Source organism: Symphalangus syndactylus, chromosome 11, assembly GCF_028878055.3.
Source record: "Symphalangus syndactylus isolate Jambi chromosome 11, NHGRI_mSymSyn1-v2.1_pri, whole genome shotgun sequence".
Lineage (NCBI taxonomy): Eukaryota > Metazoa > Chordata > Mammalia > Primates > Hylobatidae > Symphalangus > Symphalangus syndactylus.
The window spans coordinates 35,062,987-35,090,755 of NC_072433.2; the positions used below are offsets into that span (position 1 = coordinate 35,062,987).

Consider the following 27,769-nt stretch of genomic DNA (forward strand, 5'->3'; position numbering starts at 1 on the left):
AGGAGGATCACTTGAGATCAGGAGTTTGAGACCAGCCTGGTCAACATGGTGAAACCCCCATCTCTACTAAAAATACAAAAATTAGCCGGGCGTGGTGGTGGTGCCTGTAACCCAGCTACTCGGGGAGCTGAGGCAGGAGATTCGCTTGAACCCAGGAGGCAGAGGTTGTAGTGAGCCGAGATCACGCCACTGCACTCCAGCCTGGGAGACAGAGTGAGACTCCATCTCAAAAAATAAATAAATAAATAAAAGGGTGGGGGATAAGGAAACATCCAGGAAGGACGTGACATGACTTGTGCTTAGGGAAACTATTAGGGTTGAAAGTAAGGCCACCTTGGGTCCTAATGGCTGTAAGGCATCAGGCAAAATACGTCAACTATGTCAGCCTACATTTTCTCATCTTTCAAACTGCCATAACAGCAGCCACCTCTTCGGCCGGCCAGGCCTGGCCCGGCTGGATTAAATGAATGAAGCGCAGCAAGGGCTGGGCGTAGGTAAACTGTGCAGTCATCCTCTTCCACGACCTCCGCTGAGCCCACGCCGCTCCGCCCGCCGGCCGCCAGGGATCGCTGTGACGCGGCTCGGGCCCAGCACGCGGCCGCTCTGGCCCGGGGAAGTCGCTGTCCTTACCTTCAACAGGAGCCCGTTCCCTGTGTGTGTGTCCCCTCGCCCTCTGTTCCGTCCTGCGGCTGCCCACTGCCCTCCTACGGTCCACCATGGCCCTGCTGCACTCCGGCCGCGTCCTCCCCGGGATCGCCGCCGCCTTCTACCGGGGTCTCGCCGCTGCGGCCTCTGCCAGAGCCAGGTAAGCCAACGGAAACGGAGATGAAGCCAGGGCGATGGCCCTGCCCCGCCGAGCTGCGAGCACCCCAGGACATTCACCCCTCCCGGCTCCCAAATACACACTGTCACTCACACACACACACTTTTCTGCCACCCCCTCGGCTTTCCCTTACTGGGGGCTGAGGATTGAGCGTCCGTGCCCCACAATGATCCTCAGGATCCCACATCCCTCTGGTCCCCACATTGGGCCCTGCAGGAGGGCGTGCAACGCAATCCCTAGGGAAAGGCAGTGTGGCCCTCGGCGGCTCCCGGACTCCCGTTCAAGTGGGAGGGGTGCGGACAGTACTGGGGCAGCGGCGCCGGGGAACGCCCGTGCCCTTGATGGGGTGCCCTGGGGGCGGCGGGCGCACCTGTCCTGGCCCCCGACCCGCCCGAGTCGGTGGGCCGGCGGCGGCTGGCTGCCGCGTGTGTGCCCGGGGCGGGAAGCGTGCGAGAGGAAGGTTTCTGGGGCGCCGGCATTCGGGCCTCGCTTTCCTCCCCGCACCTGCGACCTTGGCGTGCGGCATCCTCCTGACCTTGCGACCCCCCGAGGTGCCTATGACCCCGGGGCCCGTTTGGCCTTTGCTTGGGAAAGGGTCGAGGTGTAGTGTGCCTCTTTTTTTGTTTTGTTTTTTCCTTATTGCCCCTAAGGAGGTCCGGTTGCAGGGAGGCCATCAATCTTCCTCTCCATCTCCCTGTGCTCTTTCATTCAGTAAATATTTCGTAACTGCAGTTTCTCAGAGCCAGGCTCTGGACCAGATGCCAGCGATACAACTGTGAACAAAGCGAGGGAAGGACAATGACAAATTGTCATTGCTCAAAAAATGACAACGTAATTTCGTACTGTGGCGTGTATAATAGTATGGAGGGAAATTTCAGAGCTTGAAACGAGCTCTAGTGATTCATTCCCAATGGAGACCGGAGCCAGACGATTAATTCAACTCAAGAAGCCGATTTGGAGCACTCTCCTTAAGCACTACCTTAATAAGGAACTGAGTTTTAAAACCACCCCCAAGCAGGTATTAACTGCAAGGAGCAAAGCGCAGCTTGGCCTTTCGTTTGAATGTATGCTCTGTGTCTTTCAGCCAGCAGGGCCCCACAGCCTTGGCAGTACAGTTTTGCCCAGGCTTCGCACTTTCTTGTCTTCCCGACTTGGCTCCTTCCTGGCCCACTGTCAATGTGTGCTCTTTAAGTCTGCCTACCTAGTGGGCCACAGCCAGGAGGAGTTATTTATGCAGCAAATTTGGAAAACCAAAGGAGTGCTTAAAATTTCTGGCAAGAGAAAGTATGTTTCCCTATTGTAGTAATCTTAAAATAATACCTTGTTTTATGGATTTGGCTAGATCGCCTGAAGCTCTCGTGCTTGGTGAAAATCCCTTGGGGTCAGGGTTAGTCATTCTTTCAGTTTGGGAGTCTGACTCATTTTTCTTTTCTGTATTTTTCTCACTAGAATATAAGTTCCATGAGAGCGGAGACTTTACCTACTTTATATTCACTGTTACATCTCAGCACTATTAACAGTTCCTGGCATGTCTCTTATATTGGATATTTTTATTTTAAGCCCTGATTTTTCACGTAATGCAACAGAAACAAATACAGTATGACATTTTAATGTTGTATCTTAGATCAAAATCTGAACATAGGCTGATCCAAGTGTAATGGTGTTTACAACTAATTGATCATAACCAGTTACAGATTTTATTGTTTCTTCTCTCGACTAATCTTACACAGGGGAACCACAGTGCTGCAAAATATGTACAAAAAAAAATTCCCTTTTTTTTTTTTTTCTTTAAATACAGGGTCTCACTCTGTTGCCCAGGCTGGAGTGCAGTGGCACAATCATGGCTCACTGCAGCCTGACCTCCCAGGCTCAAGTGATCCTCCTGCTTCAGCCTCCCAAGTAGCTGGGACTACAGGCATACACTACTACACCCAGCTAATTTTTCTTTTTTTTTTTTTTTTTTTTTTTGAGACGGAGTCTTGCTCTTTCACCCAGGCTGGAGTGCAGTGGCGCGATCTCGGCTCACTGCAGGCTCCGCCCCCCGGGGTTCACGCCATTCTCCTGCCTCAGCCTCCCGCGTAGCTGGGACTACAGGCGCCTGCCACCTCACCCGGCTAATCTTTTGTATTTTTAGTAGAGATGGGGTTTCACCGTGTTAGCCCAGATGGTCTCGATCTCCTAACCTCGTGATCCGCCCGCCTCGGCCTCCCAAAGTGCTGGGATTACAGGCGTGAGCCACCGCGCCCGGCCTAATTTTTCATTTTTTGTAGAGACAGAGTCTCCCTGTGTTGGTCTCAGACTCCTCCCACATCAGCCCCCCAAAGCTCTGGGATTATAGGCTGAGCGACCCCACCTGACCAGAAAATAAATTCTTGAAATAGTTGAGCACCTAATGTTGAGGAATTACTCTTCAGATTTAAATAATGATACCTGATTAGGTGATAGAATCAGATGCCATATTTGGCATGAAAGTTAACCGTTCAGGCAAGATCAGACTTCCCTCCTTACACTGTGGAAGTGATCTTTACCTAGCTCCAAATGGTAAAAGTGGAAAATACTTAAACTGAACTCATCGACGTTTCTATTTAAATGGCTTATTCTAATACAATAAAACCTTGTCTGTTGTTATTCTGAAGAACTGAGGATTTCTCCAATGGCATACTTGGAACTCTTTGTAAATATGTGGAACTCTTTGTAAATTCAGGTGTATCATTTAGCTAAACACTGCGAATAAAACTTTCTCTTGTTGACCTGTACTGTAAATGTATAGTGACATGAGATCAGACATAGTTGCAGTTGAATGAAGAAAAAAAAAAGATACTAATGTATTTAGATTTATAATGATTTGCTTTTAATTATTTAATTCTGATTAAAAGATACTAATGTATTTCGATTTATAATGATTTGCTTTTAATTATGTAATTCTGATTATTTACTTTTTGGTGAAATAACTCATCAGGTCTCGTGAGACTTTAAAAATGCAATGTGCAACTGTGGTACCATAACCATTGGTTAAAAGATCACAGACCAGGCGCAGTAGCTCACACCTGTAATTCTAGCACTTTGGGAGGCTGAGGCAGGTGGATTGTTTGAGCTCGGGAGTTCTAGACCAGCTGGGCAACATGGCAAGACCCCGTCTCTACATAAAATACAAAAATTAGCCGGGCATGGTGATGTGCACCTGGAGTCCCAGCTACTTGGGAGGCTGAGGTGGGAGGATCGCTTGAGCCTGATCGCTTGAGAGGTGAAGAGTTGCAGTGAGCCAGCTGATCACGCCACTGCACTCCAGCCTGAGCAACAAAGCAAGACTGTGTCTCAAAAAAAAAAAAAAAAAAAAAAAAAAAAAATCACAACTGTGCTATTGTCTCTGCCATTTTTAGCTCTGTGATTGTGGGCAAGCTAATTAACTTCCCTTCTGATTTTAAAGTAAGAAGAATGTGAGGAAAAGCAGTTTAAAAACTGTAAAACTTTAAGTAGGCTTAAGCTCCAGGGAAACTGCAATGTGATTTGGTTGGAAAGGCTTACCTGAATACTTTGTACCTAACCTCTCTTGGATGACCAGTCAATATTGCTCAGTGTTTGAGGCTTTGTGCTTGTATCCAAAGTGTACTGATAGAAATCACTTTCTAGGTCACAGGTTATCAGCATGAGTTCTGCCCCTAGAACACTCTTATTTTCATCTACTCAATTCCTTTAAAAACATCAGAGTTCTTACAATGTGTGTGTGCGTAGTCTTTACCATTTTAAGAAATGGAATAATGAAAGGCATGGAGGAGCTGAAAGATGGTTACTAATGTGGGGCTAATCAAATTGAGTATTCCCTCTAGGCCAAATGCCGTGGCTCACACCTGTAATCTCAGCACTTTGGGATGCTGAGGCAGGAGGATCACTTGAGCACAAGAGTTGGAGACCAACCTGGGCAATATGGCACAACCCCATCTCTACAAAAATCTAGCCAGGCACGGTGGCACGCACCCGTAGTCCCAGCTACTCGGGGAGGATCACTTGAGCCCGGGAGGTAGAGGCTGCAGTGAGCCGTGGTCATGCCACTGCATTCTAGCCTGGGTGACAGAGTGAGACCCTGTCTCAAAAAAAAAAAAAATTTGTATCCCTCTAGGAGGGGAACAATAGACACTGGAGCCTACCTGAGGGTAGAGAATGGGAAGAGGGATAAAATCAGAAAAAATAACTGTCAGGTACTATGCTTATTACCCAGATGATGAAATTTTCTGTACACCAAACCCCCAGGACACGCACATGTACCTGTGAACCTGAAATAAAAGTTAAAAAAAACCTCCCAGGCCTCTGCCCTTCAGATGCTAGTAGCACCTGCTTTCCCCCAGAGTTCCAACAAACAGAAATGTCTCCATAAATTGTCAGTGTTCCCTAGCTAGGCAACCCCTTCCTCTCTCTCTGGCTAAGAACGACTTTCCTTGTGATCTAGATTATAAACTTGTCTCAAGCAATAGATATGTGGTTTTCATACCTGTGTTCTTTAATCTGTATTTCATTTTCAATCTCAAAACTAGCATTGTAATTATAAAATGAGCATAATTTATTACATTTAAAAAAAATTGAGTATCCCTGCTCCTATATTTAGATTGTTTAAAAATTCAGTATTTTGAAATTGTGTTTAGAATTCTTAAAAGACAGAGGCTGGAGGGCTGGGATTGAGTGAGGGTGGTGGGCCTGCAGGGACATTCTTACTGTGCTAAAAAGCCACTGCAAACATAGCAATAAAAACATGTCATTTTCGGGCCGGGCGCGGTGGCTCACGCTTGTAATCCCAGCACTTTGGGAGGCCGAGGCGGGCGGATCACGAGGTCAGGAGATCGAGACCACGGTGAAACCCCATCTCTACTAAAAATACAAAAAATTAGCCGGGCGTGGTGGCAGGCGCCTGTAGTCCCAGCTGCTCAGAGAGGCTGAGGCAGGAGAATGGCGTGAACCCGGGAGGCGGAGCTTGCAGTGAGCCGAGATCGCGCCACTGCACTCCAGCCTGGGCGACAGAGCAAGACTCCGTCTCAAAAAAAAAAAAAAAAAAGAATTCTTAAAAGATATACCAGAAGACACAAGGCTATGGTTTCTGAGTTTCTATGCTTAACATTTTAAAGAACTTGAAAAATAAGTGCTTTTCACACTATTTAACAAGAATGATGCCTTCTCTCCTTGTGGTAGGGAGCAGTGGGCAGTGGCTTTGTTATGACTGACGGTCTTGGAAGATACAGACCGTCTTTTTTCTTTTTCTTTTTTTTTTCTTCCTGAGACAGGGTCTCTATGTAGCCCAGGCTTACCTCAAACACTAAGCTCAAGTGACCCTTCCACCTCAGCCTCCTGAGTATCTGGGACTACAGGCAAGCACCACTATGCCCAGCCAGACCATCTTTTGAAAAATGAAAACTTTTCCAGAAGTGTTCTCTTTTATAATCTAGTATGTCCTTGACATTCAGGGTATTCCTTTCACTCGGCAGTTAATGACAGTGATGTAGATAGACAGGTGGCTACATGTTTTCAGGGTCTGAATTGTGGATAAGTAATAATGAAAGCTTTCTTCAGGCCCAGTTCAGAAGTTGGTTTAAGGTATCTGTGCTTCTTATTATCGCCTAGGAACAGCCGAGCAACCTAGAGCCACAACAAGACAAAATGACAGGCAAGCTATTAAAAGAACTGGCACCAACACTAGTGAGGGGGAAGGGTGATAATATCAGTGTCTCCTGATACTCTAGAAAAAACTATGCAGTAGTAATTGAAAAGCAGAAAAGGGCCGGGCGCAGTAGCTCACGCCTGTAATCCCAGCACTTTGGGAGGCTGAGGCGGGCAGATCACTTGAGGTCAGGGGTTCAAGACCAGCCTGGCCAACATGGCAAAACCCCATCTCTACTAAAAATTTTTTAAAAAACTAGCCGGGTGTGGTGGCAGGCACCTATAATCCCAGCTACTTGGGAGGCTGAGGCAGGAGAATAGCTTGAACCCGCGAAGTGGAGCTTGCAGTGAGCTGAGATCGTGCCACTACAGTTCAGCCTGGGCAACACAGTGAGACTCTGTCTCAAAAAAAAGAAAAGCAGAAAAGGCTAGTTGGTCGGAGGGTTGTGGGTTGTTGTTAAACTGATGAACATTGTCTCCCCCCACAGCTATGCTTGATTCGCTTTGTATTTAAAGAGGAAAAAAAGCAGAAAAGACCTGCATTTGGTCACAAGATCTTATGGCTGTATATGCTCCTTGAATTCTCTACATACTGGCCTCACCAGGCTCTGTACTAGGATGCAGGATGGTTACAAATAAAAGTGGAGTGGTAATAATTTAGTAACGATGACTATTAGCGAACATCAAGCACTCTGCCAATCTAGGTTCTGAGTGTTTTTTTCATCATTATACCAGCCCTGTGAGATAGGTAGTTCTATGGCCTCATTTTACAGATAAGGAAAGTTGAGGCTTAATTTACTTGCCAGTGCTCACACAGCTGGCAGGTGACTGAGCTATTATTTGAATCCATGCAGTTTGCCCAGTACTGAAATTACCCAAGGCAAACTATTAAAAGAACCATTACAAGAAATAAGAGCCTGGGAAATCCAAAAAACTGGAAATAATCTGCCCTTTAATAACAGAGAATTGACTGTACACACTAATTAATTACAACGATTGAGACTGCAGCAGTCTTAAACTTGTCAAGGGAGCATGAATTAAACTCTGTACTGCCATCACATGTGCCCCATGGAGGAGTGAGGTGTATGAGTGCTGACTGGCCACAAGTACATTAAGAGAACCTTTGTTGGGAAAGAAGTGTTCATGAGGTAATTCACGAGTTTATCAGCATGGTGAACACAGAGAACTTCCATGGTACCATACTGAAACATGTGGCTGATTCACAGTGGATAAGTGATTACTAGGAGAACTTGAGCAATTCTCCTGCAACAACCCCCAGCTCTTTCTCACCGTGAGCCTTTATTCTTAAGTCTCTGCTTGGAAAGCCCTTTTACTCCTCCTTTCAGCCTTAGCACTCAGCTGCTAAGTCACGTCCTCTGGGAAGCCTTCCTAACCTTGTGCAGTACTTTCCTTCCCTTCTTCAAGCTATTAGGTCCTCTGCTCAGGGCTCCCATAAGTAATATCCCATAATAATGCCCTGGGTAGGTGTGTATCACTATCCGTCATCTCCCTGCGGTGCCCAGCCTGCATTGCATGCAGATCCCTGCTGATCACTACAGTGGACTAGTCAGGTGGTAAGGGATTGTGTTGTACTCTTCTTTACATTCCCAGCCCTTAGCATAGTGTTCTTAATGATTGCTTTAGAAGATCATAAAGCCTAGAAAAGTGTTCAGGCAAGGCAGAGAATCTCTACACTCTAAACTGATTGCACAGTTTTGTTTTTTTTTTAAAAAACTTTTATATTGTAGGTGTAGTTATTAATCACTAAACCAAGGAAACTAGGCCATCAAGATTGGGCAAACTTTGTTACAATGTTAACTTGTGTGCGCCTGTAGTCCCAGCTACTTGAAAGGCTGAGGTGGGAGGATGGCTTGAGTCTAGGAGGTCAAGGCTGCACTTCAGCCTGGGGGACAGAGTGAGACCCATCTCTTTGTTTGTTTATTGAGACGGAGTCTTGCTCTATTGCCCAGGCAGGAGTGCAGTGATGCGTTCTCGGCTCACTGCAACCTCCGCCTCCTGGGTTCAAGCGATTCTCATGCCTCAGCCTCCCAAGTAGCTAGGATTACAGGCGCACGCCACCTTGCCTAGATAATTTTTGTATTTTTAGTAGAGACAGAGTTTCACCGTGTTGGTCAGACTGGTCTCGAACTCCTGACTGCCACTGCACCTGGCTGGGACCCATCTCTTTACAAAAGAAAAAAAGTTAACTTCTTTTCAGATTCACTTACTATAAATCAAAACAAAATTCACAGCCGTGTGCAGTGGCTCATGCCTGTAATCCCAGCGTTTTGGGAGGCCAAGGTGGGTGGATCACTTGAGGTCAGGAGTTAGAGACCTGACCAACAGGATGAAACCCTGTCTCTACTAAAAATACAAAAATTACCAGGTGTGGTGGCACACATCTGTAATCCCAGCTATTTGGGAGGCTGAGGCAGAAGAATCGCTTGAACCCAGAGACAGGTTGCAGTGAGCCATGATCGTGCCACTGCACTCCAGCCTGGGTGACAGAGCAAGACTCCATCTCAAAAATAAATAAATAAAAATAAAAAAAAAAAAAAAGCAGGCCGGGGGCGGCTCACGCCTGTAATCTCAGCACTTTGGGAGGCCGAGGTGGGTGGATCACAAGGTCAGGAGTTCGAGACCAGCCTGCGAAACCCCATTTCTACTAAAAATACAAAAATTAGCCGGGCATGGTGGCAGGAGCCTGTAATCCCAGCTACTTGGGAGGCTGAGGCAGGAGAATCGCTTGAACCCGGGAGGCAGATGTTGCAGTGAGCCAAGATCGCGCCATTGCATTCCAGCATGGGCGGCAAGAACAAGACTCCGTCTCAAAAAAATAAAAAATAAACAAAATTCACTAAGTTTTGTCCTCATGTGCTCTTTCATATTTAAAACAAACTGGTCTTTTAGGATGGTAGTTCTCCCTGGGAACATGTTAGTTCTGTGTTAGTTATGTTAGCATGCAGTGTGTTTCCATCATTGCTATTTTCAAATAAATCAGTAAGTATAACAAGCTGCTCAGTTTTTCTAATACAGTAAGTATTAATAGTTATACCCCACATAAATAAAAGCTCTTTGGGGTTTTCAGTAAGTTTTAAGAGTATAACAGGATCTAAAGATCACAAAGTTTGAGAACTGCTGCTTTAGACCAATACTACTCTTTTTCCTTAAAAACACACAGTTGTATTTATTTGTCACTGTTGATCCTAGTGTGGTCTCAACACTTGTTGCTTATCTTTTAACCAAAGTAGCTTCTATTTCCCAGAGAAAATTAAGAAGGGAGGGTGGTGATGTCAGTCCTACACAAGCATTCTAAACAGACTGGCAAAACTCGTGAATACACGCAGTACAACTTCTACAGCCGCATATATCCCTTTTATACCTCCTTAAAGTGGCAACAAAGAAAGACCTTTTTATTTTAATGACTCAAAGCTATAGCCTCTCGAGCATGTAAAAATAAAGGTATATAATTTTTAAATTATGCTTGGTAATCAATGTGTCTGTGGTCTATCTTAGAAATTATTTAGGTATGCAATGAATAATAATCTGTTAATCAATTCATTGTAATATTAGACCAAAAGTGTAAGTTACCCTAAAGATCTTAGAAATTGTCTTCAAGGCCGGGCGCAGTGGCTCACGCCTGTAATCCCAGCACTTTGGAAGGCTGAGGCGGGCAAATCACATGAGGTCAGGAGTTCGAGACCAGCCTGGCCAACATGGTAAAACCCCATCTCTACTAAAAACACAAAAATTAGCTGGGTGTAGTGGCGGACACTTGTAATCCCAGCTACTTGAGAGGCTGAGGCAGGAGAATCACTTGAACCCAGGAGGCGGAGTTTGCAGTGAGCCAAGATCATGCCTCTACGCTCCAGCCTGGGTGACAGAATAAGATTCCATCCCCCGGCTCCAAAAAAAAAAAAAGAAATTGTTAAGCTGGCGTATTACAAAATACAATTACTGTTCTCCCAAAAGCCTATATCCCCAGTCTAATAAGAAAAACATCAGACAAATTCCAGTAGAGGGGCATCCTACAAGATACCTGACCAGCATTCCCAAAATTGTCACAGCCAAGAGGAGCTTATGGAGACATGCAACTAAGCATAATGTGGTGTCCTCGATGGAATCGTGGAACAGAAATAGGTAAAAGCTAAGGAAATCTAAATAATGTGTGGACCTAATAATGTATGGACCAGGCACGGTGGCTCACGCCTGTAATCCCAGCACTTTGGGAGGCCAAGGCAAGCGGATCACCTGAGGTCAGGAGTTTGAGACCAGCCCGTCTCTACCAAAAATACCAAAATTAGCTGGGTATGGTGGCGGTCACCTGTAATCCCAGCTACTCGAGAGGCTGAGGTGGGACAATCGCTTGAACGTGGGAGACAGAGGTTGCAGTGAGCTGAGATCACGTCATTGCACTCCAGCCTGGGTGACAAAGAGGGAAACTTCATCTCAAAAATAATAATAATAATAATATATCAGTATGGATTCATTAATTGTAACAAGTGTGCCATACCAATGTAAAATGTTAATAGGGGAAACCTGGGGGTAAGGGTATATGGGACTGTACTATCTGCTCAATTTTCTGTAAATCAATACTGTTTTGGCTCATGGAGGCTGAGGCAGAATTGTTTGAACCCAGGAGGCAGAGACTGCAGTAAGCCAAGATCACACCACTGTACTTTAGCCTGGGTGACAAAGTGAGACTGTCTCAAAAAAAAAAAAAAAAAAGTTTGTCAGAATAGCAATTCAATTTCGTTTAACACAAATTTGTATTTTTCATAATTTTAAACATATAAGAGTAATATGGCTGGTTGCAGTGGATCACTTGAGGTCTGGAGTTTAAAACCAGCCTGGCTAACATGGTGAAACCCCATCTCCACTAAAAATACAAAAATTAGCTGACGTGGTGATGCATGCCTGTAATCCCAGCTACTTGGGAGGCTGGAATGGGAGAATCACTTGAGCCCAGGAGGCAAACGCTGCAGTGAGCCAAGATAGCACCACTGCACTCCAGCCTGGGCAACAGAGCAAGAGTCTATCTCATAAATAAATAAGTAAAATGGATCTTGGATCTAGCTAATGGGATTGAGCTAATGTATTTCTCATTTCAGCTCCTGGTGGACCCATGTGGAAATGGGACCTCCAGATCCCATTCTGGGAGTCACTGAAGCCTTTAAGAGGGACACCAATAGCAAAAAGATGAATCTGGGAGTTGGTGCCTACCGGGATGATAACGGAAAGCCTTACGTGCTGCCTAGCGTCCGCAAGGTGAGCTTGCTGTTCATCTCCTTCTGAGTGGGATGAATAAACTGAAGAGAGCCCTGGAGAGTGGCAGGAATAGTGCTGGACCGGGAATCAGGAGCCCTGGGCTTTAGTTCTGGCACTAATGGCATGAATCACCCGAGTTTTCTGGGCTATAGTCTCCTTGACTGTAAAGGTGACAGGTTGGAACCACCTGTTTTTTTCCAAGATTGAACTTTCTATGGTTCTGTGATCATCTGTAAGACAGACATTAAATATGCTTTAGAAATGCTTAGCTATGCCTAGTTTAATCCTGAAGGTGCATAAGAGGACCAAGACTTTAAGCACTGTCTCTTGGTGAGAGGAACAGCTGTTCGTGGATTACTATTTTTATTTTCCATTTCTCTAACTGTGATTACCTTAATCAAACCTTTGTACACAGGCATGCTCTGTCCTTTCTTCCTGCTGAGCTATGGAATGTTTTTCACCTCTTTCTTTTGTTATATTTTTATTAGTAGCATCTTTATTTGTTAACTAAATAATGTAACAAATCCCCTTAGAATAATTTTTTAAGTTATTCAGCAAGTATTTGCTACTGCAACCTGCATCACAACCAAGCACTATTGTACATTCCCTCATTCACACTTCACCTCGACACTGTGTGAGAGGTAGAAATAGTTCCTCCATTTAACAGAGGAGGAAACTGAGGCTCAGGAAGGCTAAATAACTTGCCTAGGGTAACACAACTTGTAAGGGACAGCCAGGCCTCCAATGCCAAAGCGCGAAGATGTGTGGCTATTACTGTTAACCCTTCGAAGTTCTTAGACTGGCATATAGCTTGACATGCTTCTCGTTTTGTATTTAGTTTGATTTAATCATCTTATATCTATTTTAGGTGTTGCTCTTAAACCTTGGTCTTGTGCATTCCAAGAATCTCATTTTATGTTAAATTGTAACCAAGAGAGATTATACCCATCCACATAAAACCTAACTTTAACAACAAAATACAATTTGAAAAAGAAAGTATTTCTGTTCTGCAATATAAACTATCAAGCATTCTACCTACCCTTCTTCTCGGAGAGTAACTTCAAATTTTAAAAAAAGGTTTGGCCGGGCGCAGTGGCTCATGCCTGTAATCCCAGCACTTTAGGAGGCCGAGGCAGGTGGATCACTTGAGGTCAGGAGTTCGAGACCAGCCTGGCCAACATAGTGAAACGCCATATCTACTAAAAATACAAAATTAGCTGGGCGTGGTAGTGCACGCCTGTAATCCCAGCTACTCAGGAGGCTGAAGCAGGACAATCACTTGAACCCGGGAGGTGGAGGTTGCAGTGAGCCGAGATCGCACCACTGCACTCCAGCCTGGGTGACAAAGCAAAACTCCGTCTCAAAAAAAAAAAAGACTTTACCTCCAAAACTTAACTTATAAAACTTTAAACATTAATCATAGTAATTCCAAGTAAGGAGAAGAAACTCAATGGATGTATTTTCTCTTGTCTAGGCAGAGGCCCAGATTGCCGCAAAAAATTTGGACAAGGAATACCTGCCCATTGGGGGACTGGCTGAATTTTGCAAGGCATCTGCAGAACTAGCCCTGGGTGAGAACAGCGAAGTCTTGAAGAGTGGTCGGGTAAGCTGAGCAGGCTCTGGCATCATCCCAGGTCTGTTTTAACAAATTTGTAATTATTTAAACAATTTTAGGCCAGGCGTGGTGGCTCACGCCTATAATCCCACCACTTTGGGAGGCCAAAGCGGGCGGTTCATCTGAGGTCGGGAGTTCGAGACCAGCCTAATTAACATGGAGAAACCCCGTCTCCACTAAAAATACAAAATTAGCCGGGCATGGTGGCGCATGCCTGTAATCCCAGCTACTCAGGAGGCTGAGGCAGGAGTATCACTTGAACCTGGAAGGCAGAGGTTGTGGTGAGCCGAGATCATGCCATTGCACTCCAGCCTGGGCAACAACAGCAAAACTCCATCTCAAAAAAAAAAAAAAAATTTAAGAAATATGAAAAGATAACTCATTTTGTGTGTAATGATTGTTTTGAGGAGGCCACACTATTTCTAATAATTCTTATTTGATAGTAAATTGCCATCATTAAATAAAATAATTTACATGACACCAATTCCAAAAATGTACTACTAGTAATCCTGAAAATGTAGTAGTCATTTGACTGATAGATTTGACGTTACTTTTGCTGTTAGTCTCTACCTGCTTATGTTCATTTTACATTGAATATGCTTTAGAAATGTTAACTATGCCGAGTTTTAAGCCTGCAGTTAGCCCACACCCTCATGTCCTAAGCTTCCAACTGGCACAGAAACAGCAAGCAGGAAACAAGCCATGGGTGGACTGTGGGGGCTGGACCAGTCTGGCAGCCCTCTGCTGTCCCTTCACAGCCCACATGGACACAGAAAGAAGACCATGCTCCCAACATGTGAACTCATGCACATTGTGGTTCACTTTCTTTTGAAAAAAATATGTTTTTTAGTAAGTGCATTTGTATGTTTTTCTGGGTAAGCCTGGGGAGTGAAGAAACAAACAAACTAGCAAAATTAAGTCAACATTTTCTCTCTCCTTCCCCCTCTGAAAAGCCAGAATAAATACACTTTATTTACAAGACTGGTCTAAGTCCACACATGAATTTGTTAACTCAGAGTAAAGCACGCAACCTCAACCCCAGGGTTATGTAGTAATTATCCTACGTCAAATAGAATTTGGTTTAGTTCTGTCCATACAGTCAACTGCCTGTTAGCCCCTCCTGGAAATTTCTGTACTTTTTAATTCTCGTGTTTTTTTGCCTAGTCTCTGCTCCATCTAGATAACAACCTAAGTATGAGACTGGCCTACCTTAAAATAACATCAGCTTGTCTTTTATAAGTTGTTGTGCCTCAGCTGGGCGCAGTGGCTCACTCCTGTAATCCCAGCACTTTCAGGGGCCGAGGCGGGTGGATCACCTGAGGTCAGGAGTTCGAGACCAGCCTGACCAATATGGTGAGACCCCCGTCTCTACTAAAAATACAAAAATTAGCCAGGTGTGGTGGTGCACGCCTGTAGTCTCAGCTACTGGGGAGGCTGATATGGGAGGATTGCTGGAACCCAGAAGGTAGAGGTTGCAGTGAGCCAAGTTTATGCCATTGCACTCTAGCCTGGGTGACAGAGCAAGAACCTATCTCAAAAAAAAAAAAAAATTGTTGTGCCTTTGTGAATTGTAGTATTATCGGACCTTCAGTGAGGTTTTTATTTCCATCATGCCAAAGTTTGCAGGACAAACTATTTAAAATCATTTTTTAGTTGGGTTTTTCCCTCTATAATCTACTGCCACCCCAGTCCAGAAAAATACGTTTGTGCTTTATAGAGCCTTGTACTTCTACAACGCCATGTTGGTCAGGCTGATCTCAAACTCCCGACCTCAGGTGATACGTCCACCTCGGCCTCCCAAAGTGCTGGGATTACAGGCATAAGCCACCGCGCCCGTCCAGAAAACCTTTAAAATGTTGTAATGTTATCCTTATATACTTGTTGACTTGCTTTTCAAGGAACTTTGATGTTTAGAGAGTCATTCTACTTTGTATAATTCTAAAGTAATGTTTTAATGTAGTGACTGTTCTCAGTGTCTTTTTATTTTATTTATTTTTTTTGAGACAGAGTCTCACTCTTTTGCCCATGCTAGAATGCAGTGGCACAGTCTTGGCTCACTGCATCCTCCACCTCGCAGGTTCAAGCAATTCTCATGCCTCAGCCTTTCTAGTAGCTGGGATTACAGGCATGCACCACCACACCCGGCTAATTTTTGTTTTAGTAGAGACAGGGTCTCGCCATGTTGGCCGGGCTGGTCTCGAACTCCTGACCTCAGGTGATCCACCCGCCTTGGCCCCCTAAAGTTCTGGGATTACAGGCACGAGCCACCGCACCCAGCCTCTCAGTGTCTTTTTATATCTTTTATATAATTCACCCCTTTTTCATATTGAGGAGGAATTTTTGTGTTCTGAAAGTTTCCCATGTAGCATGGAATGATACTAACAGGCCATAAAGAATGAGCTTCTGAAGTATGAAGGGTCCTGGACAGAGCAGTGGCCCTGGGTCTGGGCCTGTATAGACAGTGTTACACATCACTGACCGTGGGTATCTCTCCTTCAGTTTGTCACCGTGCAGACCATTTCTGGAACTGGAGCCTTAAGGATCGGAGCCAGTTTTCTGGTGAGTCTGGAAGCTTCTTCAGGAAAGAACTGTAAATTCCAGATGACAGGGCTTCCTGTTGTGTGTGTATTTAACTGTTGATGCAGAAGTAGATTTCTTCTTTCCATGAAGTTTGCAGATGTCCTATTCTATGATGAAAAAATGAAAGGACTTTGAAGAAATTACAGGAAAGATATATTAGTGATGATGATAAATTCAGTTCACTAGGAACTTACTATTTACTAGGGAGCTTTTGCATTTTAACTTGTTTAATCCCTATGAGAGAGGTACAATTAACCCCCTTTACAAGTGAAGAAAGCAAGACCCAGAAAGGTCCTTGGCTACACAGCCAGTATAACTGTCAGAGACTATTCCAACCCAGGCAGTCTTACTGCTGAGTCAATACTGCTTCTCAACCATAGAGAGAAACTGGGTGTCAGCGGAGAAAAATGTTCTCTCAGTAAAGCACGTCAACATTTTTTTGCCTCTCCTTTGTTCATTTTTCTGTTTCCTTTCGTCCCATCTTTTAGCAAAGATTTTTTAAGTTCAGCCGAGATGTCTTTCTGCCCAAACCAACCTGGGGAAACCACACACCCATCTTCAGGGATGCTGGCATGCAGCTACAAGGTTATCGGTATTACGACCCCAAGACTTGCGGTTTTGACTGCACAGGAGCTGTGGAGGATATTTCAGTAAGTGTGGCTTTCAGGGTGAGAGAGGTGAATAAAACTCCTTGCTTGTGGACATTTGATGTCTCCCACCATGTCCCAATATCTGAGTTAAAATACTGGGGAAGAGCTGATTCCCAGACTTCTGGTTACCTTTGTTACTTATCAAATGATGAGGATCCTGTGGCATTTCAGATAAACCGTTTCCTTTAAAGCTTCAAAGTCGTCTCCTGGCTGTTTTTCTCTTTAGAAAATACCAGAGCAGAGTGTTATTCTTCTGCATGCCTGCGCCCACAATCCCACGGGAGTGGACCCGCGTCCGGAACAGTGGAAGGAAATAGCAACAGTGGTGAAGGTGAGGAGGATGCACTCACTGGCGACAGTTCTGTGTTTAGTAACCAGCTTTGGAGGCTTAATTTGGCAATGTCTCAACAGAGAGTCTTAACCTTGAACCTGCGTGAAATGTCCACACAGGTGGATAAGCTGCCAGAAAAGGGCTCCCCATTTGCGTGATTAGCAGTTCTGGGATTGATGACGCATGAGTATTTGAAAGTAATTTTTTTTGGCCGGGCGCGGTGGCTCATGCCTGTAATCCCAGCACTTTGGGAGGTGGGTGGATCACCTGAGGTCAGTTCCAGACCAGCCTGGCCAACGTGGTGAAACCCCGTCTCTACTAAAAATACAAAATTAGCTGGGCGTAGTGGCCCATGCCTGTAATCCTAGCTACTTGGGAGGCTGAGGCAGGAGAATCACTTGAACCCAGGAGGTGGAGATTGTGGTGAGCCGAGATTGTGCCACTGCACTCCAGCCTGGGCAACAAGAGCAAAACTCTGTCTCTAAAAAAGAAAAAAAGAAAATAATTTTTTTCCTCATCCTGGATGTAGGGAACTCTGATAAAACCTGTCCACTGGCCCCAGGATGTCTGCTGTTGATGCCTATATTCGCCCTGGTCAGTGGTTGCTTACTGATCTTTTTAAACACTTTTTCATGTCCTCTCCTTTGCGGCATTGCCATGATCACTCTCAAAGTGTAGCCAGCTGTAAGAGAAGACACTAGTCAAAATTTCTAGAGAGGAAAATATTATTCCTGTTGTCTCATGTCCCTGTTTTCCCTTTTCACTACTTTTCATTTCCCTTTCTTTTCTCTCTCTCTCTTTTTTTTTTCTTTTGAGACAGAGTCTCACTCTGTCGCCTTAAGCTGGAACGCAGTGGCACAGTCATAGCTCACAGCAGCCTCTACCTCCAGGGCTCAGACAATCCTCCTACCTCAGCCCCTGAGTAGCTGGGACTACAGACATGTGTGCCACACCTGCCTGGCTAATTCTATTTTTCATAGAAACAGCATCTCACTTTGTTGCCCAGGCTGATCTCAAACTCCTGGGCTCAAGCAATCCTCCCACCTTGGCCTCCCAAAGTGCTGGGATTATAGACATGGGCCACCGTGCCTGGCCAGTTTCCCTTTCTTTAACTTCTGTCAAATCTAAGCTGCAAACAGAATGAGACAGAAACAGCATTTGGAGAGCACTTTCAAGATAAAATGGTTCTAATGATGTTGTCTTGTGAGTCCTGGGTATAAGATGAGTCTTCCAGGATTACATTAGCCCCAGAAAAGGCTTATTGTGCTTATTGGGACCATGCCCACTTCACATAAACGTCTTTCAGATTTTTATAAACATCTGGGGCCTCTTCAGAAAGACTGCTAAAGCTTTGATCTTTCGTTCCTTCTCAGAAAAGGAATCTCTTTGCGTTCTTTGACATGGCCTACCAAGGCTTTGCCAGTGGTGATGGTGATAAGGATGCCTGGGCTGTGCGCCACTTCATCGAACAGGGCATTAATGTTTGTCTCTGCCAATCATATGCCAAGAACATGGGCTTATATGGTAAGCTACAGCACCCAGCATGACACATGCTCTTATGCTGGGAGAGAATGCCACGAGGGCATAGAGCTTGTAGGTGTGTGTGTGTGTGTGTGTGTGTGTGTGTGTGTGTGTCCATCCATGTCCATGTCCCTCCCTACCCTAAGATGAAAGACCAGTATCGTAGATTTTACTGATTTTCTTAGCCATATATTCTTCAGTGTCCTTAAATTTTTCCAGCAAAGGAAACTGATTATTGCTTCTCTAAACAAAAAGTAACAAATCCATGAGCCAAGAAGATAGATACAATAAAAAATATCTTTGAATAAATACTCTGAGTACTCAAAACTTCCTTGTGCCTCAGTTCACCACTCTGGTTGTTGAAAGCTTTTTATTTATAATAAAGTTATTTTGGGGTCCTTTGGATGGAAACAGATAATTGGTAGCAAATACATTCATGATTTGCTTTAGCACATTAGATAGTAGAAGTAGAAGACAAGATCCATTTTTGTCTTTCAGGTGAGCGTGTAGGAGCCTTCACTATGGTCTGCAAAGATGCGGATGAAGCCAAAAGGGTAGAGTCACAGTTGAAGATCTTGATCCGTCCCATGTATTCCAACCCTCCCCTCAATGGGGCCCGGATTGCTGCTGCCATTCTGAACACCCCAGACTTGCGAAAACAATGGTAAAGGCTTATGCCACTCCCCAGCCACCCACCTGTTCCCACCACTGCTCCTTCAAAGCTAGTTTTTAATTGACCTCTAGTGATATACAGTACCCCATAGATTCCATATGCGGAAGGCAGGGAAGGGAGCAAAAAATGTGTATTCCTTATTTAAAAAATTAAGGCCGAGCGCAGTGGCTCACACCTGTAATCGCAGCACTTTGGGAGGCCGAGGCAGGCGGATCACCTGAGGTCAGGAGTTCGAGACCAGCCTGACCAACATGGAGAAACCCCGTCTCTACTGAAAATACAAAATTAGCCGGATGTGGTGGTGCATGCCTGTAATCCCAGCTACTCGGGAGGCTGAGGCAGGAGAATTGCTTGAACCTGGGAGGTGGAGGTTGCAGTGAGCCGAGATTGTGCCATTGCACTCCAGCCTGGACAACAAGAGCAAAACTCCATCTCAATCTATATATACATATAGATAGATAGATAGATAGATAGATAGATAGATAGATAGATAGATAGATAGATTGGTTGAGACAGGGTCTTGCTCTGTCACCCTGGCTGGAGTGCAGTGTTGCAATCTTAACTCACTGTAACTTTGTACTCTCGGCCTCAAGCAGTCCTCCAGCCTCAGCCTCCCGAGTATTTGTTAGCACTTTGAACCAAGTTAATTGGTATTTCTCTGTAAGAGGCAGACATAATTTTTAAATGGTAGTTCCTTTTATTCCGTTATCTCCATGTTAAATAGAACCTGCTTTCCCCTAAAATCATTTTCAAATTAAGTACCTTACATAGGAAGACTTCCTTAAAAACATCATATTTTTGTTTGTGTCCTAATAATTGCTAGCATTGAATCAGTATTTTTGCATATCTTTGTATTTTATTGTAGAGACAGGGTCTTGCTGTCTTGCCCAGGCTGGTCTCCTCAAACTCCTGGGCCCAAATGATCCTGCCACCACGGACTCCCTAAGTGCTGGGATTGCAGGTGTGAGCCACTGCACTGAGCCTGTTTTTTATTATCTGTACTGTCTGACTCTCAACATTTGTTCTCTGAATTAGTGTTACTAAATCTTTTTGACCACAATCCACGTAAGAAATATATTTAAGGCTGGGCACAGTGGCTCACACCTGTAATCCCAACACTCTGGGAGGCTGAGGTGGAAAGATCGTTTGAGACAAGCCTGGGCAACATACTGAAACCCCATCTATAAAATTTTAAAAATATATATTTTACATCATGACCTTGAACATATTATATATTTATATGTGTATATAACTGAAACTGTTTTTCAGACTCAATACTAAAGCCTTCATGTGCTTTACTCGAGTTTTTTGTTTTGTTTTGTTGTGTTTTTTGTTTTTTTTTAAACAGTCTTGCTATGTCACCCAGGCTAGAGTGCAGTGGCACAATCACTGCAACCTCCACCTCCTAGGCTCTAGCAATTCTCGTGCCTCAGCCTCCCAAGTAGCTGAGATCACAGGTGTGCACAACCAGACCCAGCTAAATTTTTTTGTATTTTTAGTAGAGACGGGTTTTTGCCATGTTGGCCAGGCTGTTCTCTAACTCCTGGCATCAAGTGAACCACCTGCCTCGGCCTCCCAAAGTGCTAGGATTACAGGCGTGAGCCACCAAGCCCAGCCTCCACTCCAATATTTTCTAAATGCCAATTGCATCTTACTAAGTTGAATTTAACATACTAAGCCAGGCAAGGTGGCTCACACCCATAATCCCAGCACACACTTTGGGAGGCCAAGGCAGGTGGCTCCCTTGAACCTAGGAGTTCGAGACCAGCCTGGGCAACATAGCAAGACTGTGTCTCTATTAATAAAAGAAAATAAAAAAATAAAAAATAAAAAAATTAACCTACCAATGGGTCATGACACATAATTTAGAAAACACTGCTCTAGAAAGGGGTTGGCAAACTGTTCCGAGAGTCAATCCAGTTTGCCCCCTATTCTTGTAAATAAAGTTTTATTGGAACACAGCTGTACCCATTTGTTGATGAATTTTGTATAGCTACTACTTTGCTGCCATGGCTGAGTGAGCAGTTGTAGCAGGCAGAGACCATATGGTCCATAAAGCCTAAAATAATTACTGTTTGGCCATTTACAGAAAGTATGCCAACCCCTACTCTATGAGTTCATAAAACCATGATGCCTGTGGAAGGTGTGATTTGTTATATGAGTTTATCCTGTGTAGCTGCTTAGTTGAGAGGTCACATCTCTAAGCAGCTCTTGGGTAGAAAAGCTAAATCTGCTATCTCTAAGAAACTTGATATGTACCTCGCCTAGTCATCATGTGACAACTGTTTTTTCTGTCTTCACTTTCTGTCTCATGAACATTAAATACTAAGAGTCTGGTTCAGGGTAGTTTTTTTTGTTTTTTGTTTTGTTTTGTTTGTTTTGTTTTTTCCTTTTGATTTTTTATGAAGACAAGGTCTCACTGCATTGTCCAGGCCAGTCTCAAACTCCTGGGCTCAAGTCATCCTCCCACCTCAGCCTTCCAAAGTGCTGGGATTACAGCTGTGAGCCACCGCACCCAGCTCAGGATAGTTCTTTATAATATAATAGGTTCATGCTAGACCTACCAAAGAATTGAGTACTTTTTAAGTTATATTTTTTTGCAGCATGATATTAACATGTAAGTATATTTCAGAAAGTTTGTGAAAGGGAAAAAATTAACCATAACTCTAGCTATTCTAACTCAGCTTTTTTTTTTTCCCTTGCCCATTGTTTGTTTGTTTGTTTTTTGTTTGTTTGTTTGCTTTTTGTTTGTGTGGTTTTTTTTTTTTGTTTTTTGTGGGTTTTTTTGAGACAGAGTTTTGCTCTTGTTGCCCAGGCTGGAGTGCAATGGCACAATCTTGGCTCACTGCAACCTCTGCTTCCTGGGTTCAAGCGATTCTTCTGCTTCAGCCTCCTGAGTAGCTGGGATTACAGGCATGTGCTACCACGCCCGGCTAATTTTGTATTTTTAGTAGAGACGGGGTTTCTTCATGTTGGTCAGGCTGGTCTCAAACTCCCAACCTTAGGTGATCTGCTCACCTCGGCCTCCCAAAGTACTGGGATTACAGGCATGAACCACCGTGCCCAGCCACCCATCGTTATCTGTAGTTGTGACATACTGTTATGTACGTATGTGCAGGACTGGTTTTGGTTTTGTTGCTTAGAATTATACTAAGCTTTTTTTACTTAATATTTTCAATGTTTTTAAACATATTTTCATATTCTCTGGTTATGAAGATTTTTTTTTAATACATGCATTTCAATACACAATTTGAGTGTCTGTAGTAGACAAAGATGCCAGACTGTTAATGACTGCCCTCAGGGTGGTTATAATCCAATGAGAAAGATACACACATGACTTTCTTGTTGTTGTTGTTGTTGTTGTTGTTGTTGTTGTTGTTGTTTTGAGAGACTCTTGCTCTGTGGCCCAGGCTGGAGTGCAGTGGCACAATCTCGGATCACTGCAACCTCTGCCTCCTGGGTTCAAGTAATTCTCCTGCCTCAGGCTCCCCTGATCTGGGATCACAGGCACCTACCACCACACCTGGCTAATTTCTGTATTTCTAGTAGAGACTGGGTTTCACCACGTTGGCCCGGCTGGTCTCAAACTCCTGACCTCAATGGATCCATCCACCTCTGCCTCCCAAAGTGCTAGGATTATAGATGTGAGCCACCACGCCTGGCCACACATGATATTTAATATAAGACAGAATGGAATAAATGATGACTAAAGGGAGAGCTGTTGATTCTAGCAGGGAGTTGGAGAAGATGTAGTGAGGACCGCGGCATGTGAGCTGTGCCTTAAAGAGGGGAAAGGGCTTTTTTTTTGCAAAGGAAATGAAACGGACAAGGAAACTGGGCAGAGATCTGAGTGAGGGCATAGGCGTGGGACATGCATTATGCAGAACTTGTGTAGAAAGCCCCAAGTTGTTTTCTGATGAAAACACGAGTGTGAGGAGGACTGTGGGAGGCAGCCAAGCTGAGAAGGTGGAGCAGATTGTGAAGCACCCTGGTTGATACTGTAAGAAGTCAGAACTTGATTCTCCAGGCAACAAGGAGGATGGAGGGGTTTGGCTAAGATGGCTCCACATCTAGCCCTGTTCATGTACTCAATATCTTTGAGATCCAGGCCTCAAAGTGAATGAAGCTGGATGATGGAGACCGTAGGAAATTTAAAATCAGATGCCATAGCTGGAGGGTCCAGGGGCTCCTCAGCTCCAGCCAGTAATTATTTTGCTAATACAGTGCTATCAGCTTCTCATTTTTCAAGAGAAACTACAGGTTTAAGCTTTTAGGCATAGGTGCCCAATTATAAATGTTTCACTGGGTGAAGTAAAACATTACTAGGTCCCATATTTGGTCTTTAATTGGCAGTTTGTGATCTCTCTTCTAACTGTGCATAACATCATTATAGAGAGATGGTTTAGGAAAGTGAACACCTAAGAACAGGGAGATAAACTGTAAATGGGAATGTCATTGGTGAAAGCCAAGAATGTCCCAGAGCCATGGGAATGGAGTGGAAAGGGTAGATTCTGAGGAAGGGGAAGGTTGTATTCAGAATCAGGTGATTCCTGTGCACAGTCAGAGGACTACCTTCTCCAGTCCCTCACAGAATTTACTCTCCTTGGGGCTTTTAGCATAGCAATGTCCTATGTGTTTTACAATTTGCGGCCATATTCTGTACTTGGTTTACAGGTTTGGTTACCAGCATCCCTTGCAAGCTTTTGAAGGCAAAGACTATGTCTCAGTCCTCACCACCTAAAATAGCTTGGCTCGTTGTAGATTCATAGTACATTGTCTCAATTGTGAAGATGGGAATGTATATTTCATCCATGTCAAAAATAAGGTCTTTTTTTTGTTTAACCCACAGCTTTTACCTTAATCTTAGTAGGTTTTAGAGTGATTCATCCACTTTTCTTTTTTTTTTTTTTTTTTGAGACAGAGTCTTGCTCTCTCACCCAGGCTGGAGTGCAATGGCACCATCTCCGCTCACTGCAAGCTCCACCTTCTGGTTCACACCATTCTCCTGCCTCAGCCTCCCCAGCAGCTGAGACTACAGGCACCCTCTGCCACACCCGGCTAATTTTTTTGTATTTTTAGTAGAGACGGGATTTCACCATGTTAGCCAGGATGGTCTCGATCTCCTGACCTCGTGATCCGCCTGCCTGGGCCTCCCAAAGTGCTGGGATTACAGGTGTGAGCCACCGCGCCCGGCCCACTTTTCTTACTACAGATGCAATTATGATGGGGTTACATCCCAATAAGCCTGTCATAAGTCAAAAATGCATTTAAGGCCAGGCTCATGTCTGTAATCCTAGCACTTTGGGAGGCCAAGGTGGGAGAATCACTTGAGCCCAGAAGTTCCAGACCAGCCTGGGCAAAATAGGGAGACCTTGTCTCTACAAAAAAAAAAAAAGAAAATTAGCAAGGCATGGTGGAATGCACTTGTGGTCCCAGCTGCTTGGGAGGCTGAGGCAGGAGGATCACTTGGGCCTGGAAGATTGAGGCTACAGTGAGCCATGATCATACCATTGTACTCCAGCCTGGGTAATAGACTGAGACCCTGTATCTAAAAAAAAGAAAAAGAAAAAGAAAATGGGCCAGGCGTGGTGGCTCACACCTGTAATCCCAGCACTCTGGGAGGCCAAGGCAGGAGGATTGCTTGAACCTCGGAGTTTGAAACCAAACCGGGCAACATGGCAAAACCCCATCTCTACATTAAAAGAAAATGCATTTAATACACTTAACCTACCAAACATCATAGCTTACCCTAGCGTACTTTAAACATGCTCAGAACAGGTATTAGACTACAGTTGAGCAAAATCATCTAACACAAAGCCATTTTATAATGAAGTGCTGAATGTCTCATGTAATTTATTCAATATAGTACTGAAAGAAACAAAATGGCTGTATAGGTACTTAAAGTATGGTTTCTATTGAATGTATGTTGCATTTGTGCCATCATGAAGTTGAAAAATTGTACGTCAAGGACTGTCTCTACTCAAGTGTGTTAACTGTTTTAGTTGCCTGATGGAAATAGTGTTCCAATATAAAACAGAATGCTATAAAATAGCTTTCTTCCCTGGCCAGTGACAGCATGTCACTCACTCGTGACCTGAGAATTGAGGCACACTAAGGGAGCGCTCAAGGGAGGTAAAAATGCAGTGAATTCCAGCATATCGGTCAATGCTTAGGCAGAATGAGCTGTATCTCGGGGTTTCTTTACAGGCTGCAAGAAGTGAAAAGCATGGCCGACCGCATCATTGGCATGCGGACTCAACTGGTCTCCAACCTCAAGAAGGAGGGTTCCACCCACAACTGGCAACACATCACCGACCAAATTGGCATGTTCTGTTTCACAGGGCTAAAGCCTGAACAGGTGAGTGATTCTGATTTCTCTGCAGCAGACCAACTGATCAGTCTTTGCAAACCCAAAGGATTCTTTTTTTTCTTTTTTCTTTTTTATTTAATGTTTTCGGGTTTTTTGTTTTGTTTTTGTTTTGTTTTTGTTTTTGTTTTGAGACAGTCTCGCTCTGAAACCCAGGCTGGAGTGCAGTGGTGCAATCTCAGCTCACTGCAACCTCCACCTCCCAGGGCTTAAGTGATCCTCCTGCCTCAGCCTCCTGAGCAGCTGGGACTACAAGTGAGTGCCACCATACCTGGCTAATTTTTGTATTTTTTGTAGAGACGTAATTTCGCCATGTTGCCCAGGCTTGTCTTGAACTCCTGGACTCAAGCGATCTGCCTGCCTTGGTCTCCCAAACTACTGGGATTACAGGTGTAAGCCACTGAGCCCAGCCCCAGAAGGAGTCTTCATAGATCACCCACCTGTTCAAAGTTACCCTAAAAACAGTTAAAACAGTTATTTTGGAGCCCTTTTAGGTAAAAGTATTGTAATACTTTTTAGCATTTATTTTGCTTTTTTTTTTTAGTTGTTTACCTCTCTGTATCCCCCATGAACTCACAAATTTCTAAAGAGCAGAGCTTGTTTTGATCATGTTCATGATCACTGTTGCTTCTCCCAAGAGAGCAACAGGAGAAATACCTGTTTCATAATTGAATCATGGCTCTGCTGAATCTAAAGGTGTTTTTTTCCCCATCTGTTTATGCCTCAGAATTCATCATCCTACTTTAAAGTAGCTGTTTTTTTTGAGATGGAGTCTCACTGTCATCCAGGCTGGAGTGCATTGGCGCAATCTCGGCTCACTGCAGCCTCTGCCTCCCAGGTTCCAGGTTCCAGCTATTCTCCTGCCTTAGCCTCCTGAATAGCTGGGATTACAGGTGTGAGCCACTGCACTCAGCCTTAAAGTAGCTTTTTATTCTTATTTTATTCCAAGCTAACAGCAAATTCTGGGAACAGGTTTTAAGCGAGGAAATAGAGCTTTGGTAAGTTGGCTACTGTGCCATGTCAGGCTGGGGAGAATCCCCTGTACCGGGAAGAGGTACCCAAGTTCTTTCCTCTCTGCAGGTGGAGCGGCTGATCAAGGAGTTCTCCATCTACATGACAAAGGACGGCCGCATCTCTGTGGCAGGGGTCACCTCCAGCAATGTGGGCTACCTTGCCCATGCCATTCACCAAGTCACCAAGTAATGTCCCTGGTGTGAGGAAACAGAGACAACCTTTCTGTCTTCAGCCTCTGCTATTGAGAGCTTCACACAGACAATGAGAGAGGGTGGATGGTGGTGAGTGGATCATTTCTTTCAACCACAGTGTGTAACACTCAGCATTTGAATGTTTCTCAGAAAAGAACATGTAGTGACACAGGGCAGAGGCATCTGTGGCTGGCGTCTGGAACATTAAACCAAACCCTCCCCTGTCCTTTTTTCTCCAACTTTTTTCAAAGAGTTTACATGTGCAAGAAAGTCATCGCACCAAAAAACCTGTCAACTATGCCATTGCAATATTTCAGAAGCTTTAACTGAAGTGTCAGCTTCCTCGTGAGAAACAGCACACATTAGAGGCTTTGAGAGAAGACCTAGTTCTATCATGAGCAGTCGGCCTCGTATCTGTCCTCCCATCTTGGAGCAACCTTATCAACAGGCCGCACTGCAGAAGTGATGTTTTATGAAAACCAATGAGGCTGCTGCCACTCCAGCAAGGAAAATAATGCGGTTTCTTGTCTTATTTAAGAAAAAGAGAAGGCTCTCTTTTCTCCCTTGTCATTGCTGTTCTTTTCCTTACACACAAAGATTTTTTAACTATTGCAGATTTTCATCCCATTCTACTGCTTGACTGACCATCAACTCCATCCTATTGAGATTTATTTAAGAATGAAGAACATAATTTTTTGCTGATGGCTGTACCCTCACCTTTCTCAGCAAAGAATAGTGGAGAGTAGGAAACTGTACTTTCTCTCGGCATCCTCTTGAATGATAGTGTAAGTTTCTCCGGTTGGGATGTTGTCTCTGCCTGGTTGGACCTCCTCCCTTTGTTGAATGTGGTGTGCAGCCACTCATCTCACACCATGAGTCCAGCGGCGCAGGGTGGTACCAGGAAAGAGGATATTCTAGGCTTTGTGTGCTGCTAGCTGGGTTCAGGCTTCACCCACTGGAAAGAACTACCATCTGCTCTAACCATGTAGACTTATTGCGGCCTGGTTTCTCTGTTACAATAAAATTACTGTAGACCCAACTACTGTCTACTAAGTTATCTTTTTTCTTTAATGAGAGGAAGGGATAGGAGTGG

At 44.4% G+C, this 27,769-nt stretch overlaps 1 protein-coding gene and 1 pseudogene across 3 annotated transcripts; both read left to right on the top strand.

Moving 5' to 3' along the window:
• The window catches only part of LOC129493310 (transmembrane protein 254-like), a 214,345-nt pseudogene that overhangs the window by 81,654 nt on the left and 104,922 nt on the right, over positions 1–27,769 (top strand).
• GOT2 (glutamic-oxaloacetic transaminase 2) lies at positions 532–27,715 on the top strand. Of its 3 annotated transcripts, XM_055299329.2 has the most exons (10): positions 532–805; positions 11,578–11,734; positions 13,209–13,337; positions 15,849–15,908; positions 16,418–16,579; positions 16,806–16,910; positions 18,284–18,434; positions 18,930–19,095; positions 25,312–25,462; positions 26,552–27,715. In XM_055299329.2, exons 1-10 carry the CDS (start codon positions 717–719, stop codon positions 26,672–26,674), a joined length of 1,293 nt encoding a protein of 430 aa, XP_055155304.1. In that variant the 5' UTR covers positions 532–716; the 3' UTR covers positions 26,675–27,715. The 3 variants fall into 3 exon arrangements, with proteins under 3 accessions (XP_055155304.1, XP_063467901.1, XP_055155305.1); XM_063611831.1 differs by having other exon boundaries at positions 548–805; positions 25,312–27,715; XM_055299330.2 differs by lacking the exon at positions 13,209–13,337 and having other exon boundaries at positions 612–805.

Excerpts from the sequence above, each read along its gene's own strand:
- GOT2 (XM_063611831.1), top strand. The coding sequence starts at position 717 with ATGGCCCTGCTGCACTCCGGCCGCGTCCTCCCCGGGATCGCCGCCGCC. Across the intron at positions 11,735-13,208 it reads TGCTGCCTAGCGTCCGCAAG|GCAGAGGCCCAGATTGCCGC; the intron begins GTGAGCTTGCTG and ends TCTCTTGTCTAG. Across the intron at positions 16,911-18,283 it reads AAATAGCAACAGTGGTGAAG|AAAAGGAATCTCTTTGCGTT; the intron begins GTGAGGAGGATG and ends GTTCCTTCTCAG.